General features: G+C 47.6%; 1 protein-coding gene across 1 annotated transcript; it reads left to right on the top strand.

Moving 5' to 3' along the window:
* Positions 1-775: 775 nt before the first annotated feature.
* On the top strand, positions 776-4,218 carry LOC149848163 (uncharacterized). The gene is made up of 3 exons (XM_090003513.1): positions 776-811; positions 890-1,192; positions 3,980-4,218. Exons 1-3 carry the CDS (start codon positions 776-778, stop codon positions 4,148-4,150), a joined length of 510 nt encoding a protein of 169 aa, XP_089859639.1. The 3' UTR covers positions 4,151-4,218.
* Positions 4,219-10,233: the final 6,015 nt, after the last annotated feature.

Raw genomic sequence — 10,233 nt, 5'->3', positions numbered from 1 at the left:
CTTGTGGGCGACGCGACGAAGGGATTTGGGAAAGGGGGAAACGGTGTTTGGAGGGAAATGGGAAGCCGCTGGTTTCCCATCCTTAGGGGTAAAGTCGACCGCGGGCCCCACACACACCGAACCTTCCCTTCTTACCACTTGACCCGAACCCGAATTCGTTTAAGTGGATTCGGTAGTCAAAGTCGGTTCTGATTAAGAACTGGACTTGGTATAGAGTTTCGCATCCAAATCCTGGATCAAATATGTGTAGAATGTCGAATTTTACGCTAGATGGAACTGTAGACTTGATTCTAGCTGATTCAATCCAACTTTGGATCTGATTAGGTTGGACATGATAATGCCTAGATCAGACCCGAATCTGACATGTTCACATTCTAAATTTTTGGTATGAAAAATATAAATCTGAGCCTGTTTGCACTCGACCATTGTTATGCCTACTGAACAATTTTATGCAATTTTTATCTGAATTAATCTCATTTTGAACCCAGTTTATCTACCCAAACTTATCCTATACCGAACTGGAACTTAGATCTATCCAAGCCCAAACCAAACCATAATCGAAGCCGATCCAAATCCGAGTTGTGGCACCCAGCTTCAACCTTGTAGCAAGGGGGGCCACTTATGGGTTTCGAACTCGGACATAGATCTATCCAAGCCCAAGCCTTTGCTAGCCCAGGACCCATCTCAGACCCGGATCCGAACACGAAGCCGAGAAAATTATACTCCATATTTGTGTGTCTACCGGGTGCTTTGACAGACGGACAGAGAAGCAAGCATGGCTGCTGCTGCTGCATTTCGTTCCCTAACCCCCGTAACTCAAGCCCGGTGGTAGAGCTTGAGGGTGGGCGGCCTCCGTCATCGGCATAATATCGTGGAGCAACACGAGCAGAAGCACGAGTTCTCGGAGGCGTGCCCATACCTGGGCAGCTGGAAGGCGGCGCCCAAGGACCCCAAGGAGGCGGAGGCGAAGTTGGGCCTCCTCCGCCGCGATTACGCGAAGAAGGTGAAGGATCTGAGGAAGCAGTACATCTCGGAGATGGAGGCGCAGCGGCAAGAGCAGGTGCGCAAGGAGGAGGCGAGGCGGGAGAGCGTCCGCCGCGCCAAGGAGGAGCGCCTCGCCGCCAAGGCCAAGATCGCCGAGGGCCGCGCCGCCGAGCGCAAGCTCATCGATCAGGAGTTCCGCAAAACCCTGGTACCTCTACTCCTCTCCCTCTTCTTCTGCAATTGCTTTGAATGCCCTAGAATGAATTATGTGTTGCTTGATTTGTATTTTTAGAGCTTTCACTTTCATCCCCCGATGTTTTCGTTGTTCTCTTTCGATGCTACCGATACAAACTGAGAGGCTAAATCTGAAGAGTGGAATTGCTTCCTCTTGTTGGGAATGATCCCTTACTCTTTCAATTTTATATCTATGTGTGTGTGTGTACGCTTTTTGAGAAACTTCTTCAATTAGGCAAACATATCACAGAAAACCCCTTAGAAGAACATGGATCGACTTCGCTCTGGGTTTTTTTTCTTTGAGGTCATTTAAATAACATAGCTAGGGCTTAATTTCGACAGTTCAAAAGCAAGTCTTTGTCATACTTTATTTGATATTGCTGGGCTTTCAGTTTATCTTTTCGATTCTCTTTTGTCGAATACGTATCGGTTGATTTCGTAATCTTCATCTTGTGCATAAGTTATACTATACAAGCGGAAATTGAATGGGAGCCTTCAGAAAGATGGTTTGATCTGCAGTTTTTCCCTGGGATCCAGGAACGAGCCGCTCAATGATCGGTGTTGATTCATGAGATTCAAAGCTTGAGACATTCACAGGAATGACAGGAAAAGGGGAATAAAAGATCATTGCGATCTGTTTCCGTTACATGGGAAAAAACGATCTGCTTTGGTAGTCATATTAATTTAGCAGTCAGTCAATTGTTTGCTCCTTTTTGTTGTTAGCATGTGCGATACCTTACCAATTCAAAATGTGAACAAGATCAGATTGGCAACAAGCAGACAGCGCTCCCTAACTCATCTAATTCATAGTTGAATCGGGGTTGTTGGCCTTAACTACTTAATCAGAACTGTAGCTGGATGAGGCTCAACTTAGGCAGTGGACTTCTCAACCCTGGAGGGAGCTGGAGGTGCATCCATGCCTCTGCCCATATCTTCCCCTAAACACAATGTGGGGTTGGGCAACCGGCAAACAAAACATTCTTGGTGAATGGTAGATGCCAAGACAGCACCAGTCCACTAGTGCATGGAACAGATTTTTCTCTTCCCACTTTACTCTCTGATTTCTCAGTGCAAACATCAAATTGTTTGGACTCAAAGCCAATGATCACAAAAGAAAACCTGATTTATTGTTCCCTTGGTAATGCACTTGGTGGTTTGGGAAACTAAGTGCATTTGATATCTCAGTATTTCTAATTAGCATGTTAACAAGCCACTGGGGGGCTCTCTTCTGTGCAAATATTGGTGGAGAAAAATGCCATGAAAACAACCAGTGTGAAGATGATATTCATAAAATATATCATGATGGTGTAAGATACAGGTAAACTTGCATAATCACATTGGATTGTTTTACAAATAATCTCGAAAGAAAGTAAAAAAGAAAAAAACAAAATCATAGGAGAATGGAAAAGAATGACTGATCGTTATGTTTTTAGAGTCTGTTTGTTGATCCCAAGGCATTCTTAGGTGTAGCAACTTTTCCATGTCCCAATATTAACTGGTTTGCTCTGTTCATTTAGTGTTCCTCAAGTGAAATTGGTGGCTATGATTGCGGTTGATTATAATTGTGAAATCTGATTTCTATTTTCTTAGTTGGAGATTGTTGTTTGTTCAGTACTTATGTTTGTTTTCCTTTTGATTTATACACGAATTGGACTTGGAGCTAGTTCTTGCTTATGATAGTACTAGATGGTTGTGGAGGGCAAGCCATGCCCTTTATCTCTTTGTTGGTGATATTGCAGCTTGTTATGTAAATGCAACTGTGGCTTGGATTGCGCACACCAAGGCTTGATGGATTTCTATGGCAAGGGATGGTACTATTCATCGTAAACCTCATGCTGGTACCATTAGCCTTCAATTTTTTGAAGGCCTCATTACCACAACAAATGTCATTCAAATTAAGTTTTTTAGAGAAATTTAATATCTGCCTCAACAACTTCAAAAGAAACAATGTCATTTTTATTTACTTCCGAGTGTAAGCTCTGAAAATGGAGGTCATGTGCGCTAAGGGCTCCCATGGTAGATAATTCTATATGGTTGGAGAGTCAAACGAACTTTTTAGTCCTTGTTGCATCAAGTTTCAATAATGAGGTAAATGTTTGGCATCCTAGCTTGTGGCATTATAGTAGGGCCTCTGATGTCGATATGTGATAAGGGTTCATTTTCAATCTTTTATAATCTGTTAAAACATTTATGTTATGGGCATCAAGTTGGAAAATGTCAATTTTTTCTTTCATAGGAATAAGTGCTCCTTCCATTTGTGAGATAATTCTTACTAACGTTGGTTCCTTGCTCATGTTCCTTCTTCTGCACCTCATTATTATGTGGTGTTTTCAGTTGATTTCTGCATATTTTCTTGGTTGTTTTTTCCTGAAAAATATATCTCAAGTATTATAAGTAGGACTACATTGAAAAGTATCCATTGTAGGTTTCTTACTATTAAAAGTTTTTTGTTTTTTTATTAATCCACCAGTAGCTTGTGTGGAACAATGATTCTAAGATTGGACCACACACACACACACACACACACACATATATATATATATATATATATATATAAGACATAAAGTTGTTCTGTGTTAACTTAAATCAAGCCTTTGATGATAGAACACGGTGACTTGTGTGTATATATCTGCCTTATGGGATTGTTTGATTTGCTGTTTAATCCAAAATGTTGTGTATTGTACGTTGATCAACATTATTTTGTTCTTTTCAAATTCATTCTCATGAAATTTTCTCATTTTTCCATCAAATGTGATTGCAGTTGAAGGAAAGAGCAGAGAAATTAGAATTATGGAGGACTAGAGAACAGCAGAGAGGGGACAAGAATCATGAAAAGCAGGAACTCCTTAGGTGGCAGAGCTCTGTTTGGGTTGATGAAAGTGAACTAGACAAGAAAATACTGGAAGCTATTGTTGATACCACCCCCTTGTAGTGAAAATACTGATGTGCAGAGGACACCATGCATCAGTTCAGTTCAACACCCAGTGTGTTCTGTTGGGGTGTAAAGTTCCTTGTTTTAGCTTTTCCTGGAACTCAAAGTTGTCCCTTGATGTGCTTTCCACAGATTCTTGGATGCATTTTAAAGCAGAATGTTTTTCTTTTATGCCGTGTCTTGTGTGGTCTGAAGTGTAGAATTTAGTTGTAGGAGTGGCCTGTTTTGAGATCTGTTGAACCAGGTTTAAGCCTTGATTTTGATCTGTACTTGAATCTGTGTGCCTTTTCTTTATTTTCTTTTTTTAATCCTTTTTTTCCTTTTTCTTTTTTGGTTAAGGATGGAGCAGGCCCATTTCAATTATGAGCGGCACTTGGTGTGGTCTTCCGACTGGATATGGTTAGAGCAGCATCGTTGAGTGACAAATGGTGACAGCTAAATGGCCATCTCATCGGTCCGGCAAGGACCTCTCTCTCTCTCTCTCTCTCTCTCTCTCTCTCTCTCTCTCTCTCTCTCTCTCTCTCTGTGGTCCTCTGCTCCCACCGGGGTATTACCCTGACACCTCCACCCCATCCCGATGGCTTTTCCCCTTCCCCACCATCCTTAGCTCCAACGTCCTCTGCTCCCTCCGGGCTATTACACTGTCTCTTCCCCACCATCCTTAGCTCCGGCGTCCTCTGCTCCCCACCATGCCTTTTGATCCAGCTTTGACAAAAGACACCCCCTTGAATACCTTATACCCGTGACTCTCTCTCTCTCTCTCTGTTCCACCTCCACCGACCCTTCCTTCTTCTTCCACCACAACCATTGCCGCCCCCACAAGATAGCAGCCCCGCCTTCCCACCAGATGGCAGTCCTTTCCTCTTTCCTCTCTCTCACAATCGCTCTCTCTCTATGAGCCACCACCGTTGGCGATTTTCCACTGTCTCAGAGCCACCACCATCACAGCACTCTCACCTCTCTCACTCACTCCCATTGCAGAGCCACCACCGTCTCAGAGCATACGGTCCTCTCTCTCTCTCTCTCAAACCCCAAATCCCTTCTTCTTTTCATTTCCAGTCAATGCAGTCACTGTCGGATGCCCTCCGTCGGATGCCCTCCGTCGGATGCTCTTTGATGCCCTCTGTTGTGTGCGCCCGTAGATAGGGCCCTCAGCATCTCACGACTCCTCTGCCACCATTTTTCGGTGGTCCATTCCCCTACGGCTTCCGCATCGGCGATGGGGTTTCCAGCAATAGTCTCTAAGCGTGAAGGAGGTTACCCGGCCCTCTTTCCCTCTCTCAAATCTTGAATCTCACCTACCTCTCTCTTGTTGTCCATCCCCTTCTGCCACCATCTTTCAGTGGTCCATTCCCTTTCGGCCTCCGCATCAGCATTTGAGTTTCCAGCAACAGTGAATCTCACTGACCTCTATCTTGTTGTCCATCCTCCTCCGACCCTCCGCGTCTCACGACCCCTCTGCCACCATTTTTGGGTGGTCCAGCCCCCTTCCTCCTCTGCATCGGTGATTGGGTTTCCAGCTGTCTCAAAGCAGCGTGAAGGAGCGATTGAGGGAGGTTACTCGGTCTCTTTCTCTCAGCGATGCACGACGGGAGGTGGAGTTCGTGCTGGAGGCCGTCCGGTAGGGAATCTCGGCGATGGGCGTCCGCGGCACCGACACCTTTGTCCTCGGCATCTAGAAGCAGTCCTCCGCCAAGCTCCAAGTCTCCCGAGTGTAAGGGATTTCGGCCATCGGCGTCAAGGATTCTGACCTCCATCGTCAATCCTACGGTGGGACACATGCCTCCCTCATCCCCCTTCTTCTGGGGCTTAGGAGCCTCCAACTCCCTGCAGGCCAACCAACATGCTCTATCCTCTATCCTAGAGGCTTTGAACGATTGGGGACTCGCTTTCGCCCTTCGCCGCCAAGGTGCTTTTGTTGCTCTCCCTTTCTGCTTATCTTTTCGTGTGTTTTTCTCTCTATCGGAGGCCTTCGCGTCCTGTCTCGCCGCCGGTTCACTGCTGGCTCGTGATGTCGGGCGATTTCTTAGAGCTGTCAGGGTGGAATCCCTTCAGGCATGCTCTGTTGGCGCCACTCTTCGGGCTCCATTTTTCTTTCGTAGGCCGCCCAGCTCGATCGACGGTCGGGGCTGGCAGGAGGTGAAAGCTACCTGGCAGCGGTCTTTCTCCAAAAAGCTTCCTCGCACTCGTCTTTCACAAGCGAAGCCGGGTGACTGGTGGTGCGCGGGTTGCCTTTCACTCAACTTTCGCAGGCGTCGTGCTTGCCTCCATTGCGCCTCGTTGTTCAGGTCTCGGCGGCACCCAGTGTTGAAGCACTCGTGGGCGGTAGTCCCTCTTCCCTCCCTCGGACGAGCCTCTTCGCGAGGTATGCACCGCCCTCGCAAAGCCTCTTTCGCGCCTTGGGTCCAGATCGGTATCTTGGAAGATCCTTCGTCGTCATTTTTGGGATTCAAGATCGGCTCTGTTTGGGTGCCGATGCGACCGTCTACGGCTGCTCCGATGTCTTTCGCAGGGAAGCGTTTCAATCTTAACCATCTTTGTCGTGACCGTACCTGTGGCTCGCCTGCCATCTTGGGTCAGGATAGTTTCTGCTCTGCTGTGTCGGGCCCGCCTGTCCTTTGTGTTGCCTCTGTCTCTGAGGGTTCCGCGTCTGGTGACTTCTGCAGCCAGGGAGTGCTTGCGACATGCTCGGGGGTGCAGGTGGCTTGCTCGGGGATGTTTGCGTTTTATCCATCCTTTTCTCCTCGGCGTAGATCGGGGATGCAGGTCACGTGCTCGGGGGTGCCTTCGATTTATTCTCCTTTCTCTGGTCGACGAAGGTACTTTTTCTCTTCTTTCGCTCCTTTTGATGTGCGAGGAGTTGTTATGGCCAGAGGTGAGGCAAGCAGGCTCTCCCCGATTCAATTATCGAGATCTCGCCTCTCCTTGTCTTGGTGGTCATGTTGGCCACTCGGTTTTCAAGCCGTACGGAGATCGGTGGATACCGTGGGTCCCGTTAGCGAAGTGGCGAGGTCTTCTTGGGTGAGCAGGGATTCTCTTTGTCCGTTGTCGTCATCTTGCTCTCCTTCGGGGGCGTTGGGGTTCGGGCTACCGCGGCTCCCTGGCGGTGTTTGTGTCTCTGTGTCGGCAGGGGGCGTTTTGCAGCCTCGGGGTGCGAATATGCTCGCATCATCATCATCATCTGTAGTATCTTCCTTTCTGTGCTCGTTGTTCGAAGCGGGGCGGGCTTTCAGGTGGTATGGCGGGTGTGACGACGCATCTTGGCCTCGGTCAGGAAGATGTTGGCTGTCGTGGCTTCCCGGGTGGTCTGAGTCTTGAACTATGTTGTTGCGGAACATTTTGGTGGATCCTTTCTTCAAGCTTGATGGGGATCGGGTACCGTCAGGTGTCGCCTTGGCGTCTAAGGATTCTCTCTGCCACTCGGCAGCTGCAACATCCTATATTTCGTTTGCTTCGACCTATGGGGCATATGAGTTTGGGTCTTTCTCGCGTAACAGGTCTCATCTCTCGGAGGACTCTCTCCTTGCTCGGGCCCACAGGTCGCCTATTATCGGAGTCCCGATCCGACAGTGTTTCTTCTTCAAGCTGGTTGATGGCCTTTCAGTCTTGGTTTCATCTTTCTCAACAAAGTGCATCGTATGTCCGATTCGCCTGGTCTTCATCAACTTGGTAAGTGCCCCTCTGTTAGCCGTGTTTTGCAGGGCTCCGTTGGCATTGAACTCCTCCTCTTTCATCCGGGAGGGCGACTTCGCAGGCCTGGAGGGCTCCCCAAACTTGGTCTATCCGTCAATTGCGGGTTCGTCATCTTTGAGTGGTCAACTCTCATCCTTTTTGGGTCTGTCTGTGGACGATGCAGCTCGGCGGCTCAAGCTTGCGCTTTCCCAAGCCCAGCTTCTCAACGTCGATTCTGTTATGCGTGAGTCCTTGGCCGCGATCGCAGATCGTTTACCGACCTTGGTCGCGGATGCTGGGCGTATCTCGTTCATCAACACCACTTCTCCTTCGGTTGAGGGGTTATCTCCTCCTGAGTGGGGTGGTCTCCCTATTAGGAGACGTCGTCGACCTTCGCTATCTCCATCCGGCGAGTCTGGGGTCTCTCCTAGGTGGTCTGTGAGGATCCGCACTCCTCGGGTATTTCCGGACTTTCAGTTATGAAGATCTTGTGTTGGAATATTCGGGGACTGAATTGCCCCACCAAACGTCTTTTCCTGGGGAGTTGGATCCGTCAAGAAAAGCTCGATCTTATTGCTCTTTGTGAAACGAAGATGACAGATATCTCAAGCTCCGTCGTCTCCGAAATCTGGCGTGGTGCAGATTCCTTTTTCAAGCCTGCGACTCAATATGCGGGAGGCATCCTCATCCTCGGGAAGCATTCTCTAGCCTTTCAACAGGTGGACGAAGGTACGTTTTCCATATCCATCACTCTTCCCTTACCTACTCAGACTATTTCAGCTGTGGTCACTATGGTGTATGGTCCCCACCGTCAAAGCCGTCGGGAGGAGTTTTGGTTGGACTTAAATAGGGTAATTGCTTCATTCGGGGATCATCATATTATCATGGGAGATTTCAATTGCCTTATGTCTCCTATCGATTCTAGCTTTCCGGTTAATTTCTCGGCTTCAATGAGGGGCTTCCAAAATTTTATTCAGATGAACCGGTTGTACCACGTTCTCCATGTTGGTGAAGCTTTCTCGTGGTCCAATCGACGATCTACTCCGTGCTTCCGTCTGCTAGACAGGGTGCTCGTTTCGTTAGAGCTGCTGAGTTCTATTAATGACATCTCTTGTTGTCTTCTGCCACCATCTGTCTCAGACCATAGTCAGATTGTTATCCGATGGGGTCAAGGCTTCACCGGCGATAGATCCTTTAGATTTGAGCAATGGTGGCTTAAGGAGGCGGGCTTCGAGTCGTTAGTCCATCAATCTTGGAGTAGACCTTGTTTTGCTGTCCGGACGGCTACAAGATGCATGGTTAAGCTTTTTCGTCTATCCCGCGATATCAAATCTTGGCTTATCTCCAATAGAATAAGTAAATTCCAAAATCTGGGGGATTGGGAACGAGAGCTGGCTTCTATCAATCAGTCTCTCTTGGATACGTCCTATATGAATGCATCAGATATTGAATGTCTCAATGCTAGATCGGCCGAGCTGACTCTTCTAGTGCAATCGTGGCGTCTAAAGGATGAAATTCGTTGGAAGCAGCGGTCAAGGGTGAATTGGCTTAAAGCGGGTGACGGGAATACAAGGTTCTTTCATTCGTTAGCATCTCACAGGCATCGAAGACATGTGATTCACACTCTGTATATCAATGGTGTCTCCTTTTCGGGCGATCAGGTACTCAATGCTGTCTCAAACTATTTTTATAACCTGTATTCCTGCAACCAAGCTGTAGGTGGTAATATGGGTTCAACTTTATTTTTGTCCATGGATCGAGCGCTAGCCAACTCGATTCAGGGGTTGTTCACCGAAGAAGAAATCGTCTCGGCGGTGCGGGAGTCGTCTGGGTGGAAAGCTCCAGGATTTGATGGCTATCCTGTGGATTTCTTTCGCATATTCTGGCAATGCGTTAAGAGTGACATTCTTAGTGTCTTCGCCGAGTTTCATCGAAATGGCCGATTGCCGGTTCATTCTCACCTAGCAATTGTGTCGCTTATTCCTAAGGAGGAAGCCGCATCGGATATCTCGCGGTTTAGACCTATATCAGTGTTAGGCAGTTTATATCGCATTATCGCCAAGGTCTTAGCTAACAGGATGCGTTCAATTGCTCCTAGGATTTTCTCAGAGACTCAGTTCGCCTTCATTCCTAACAGAAGACTTCAACATTCCTTCATTTTGGCCACAAAAGTGTTGCACTCTCTCAAGATCAGCGGGGGGGCCTTTTTCACTCTGAAGCTTGACTTTCATAAAGCCTACGACTCGGTTCATTGGCCGTTCCTCTTCAACATGTTGGCAAACTTGGGCTTCGATAGGCGTTTCTCTAGCTGGGTGCATGAGCTGGTAACCAATGCCCAATCTCAGTTTCAGATCAATGGGGTCAAGGGAAAACAATTCAAACTTGGTCGTGGTCTTCGACAAGGATGTCCT

Source organism: Nuphar pumila, chromosome 1, assembly GCF_984573655.1.
Source record: "Nuphar pumila chromosome 1, dmNupPumi1.hap1.1, whole genome shotgun sequence".
NCBI classification, from domain to species: domain Eukaryota; kingdom Viridiplantae; phylum Streptophyta; class Magnoliopsida; order Nymphaeales; family Nymphaeaceae; genus Nuphar; species Nuphar pumila.
Note: the sequence above shows the minus strand (reverse complement) of the source record. Positions and strands in the feature narration are given on the sequence as shown.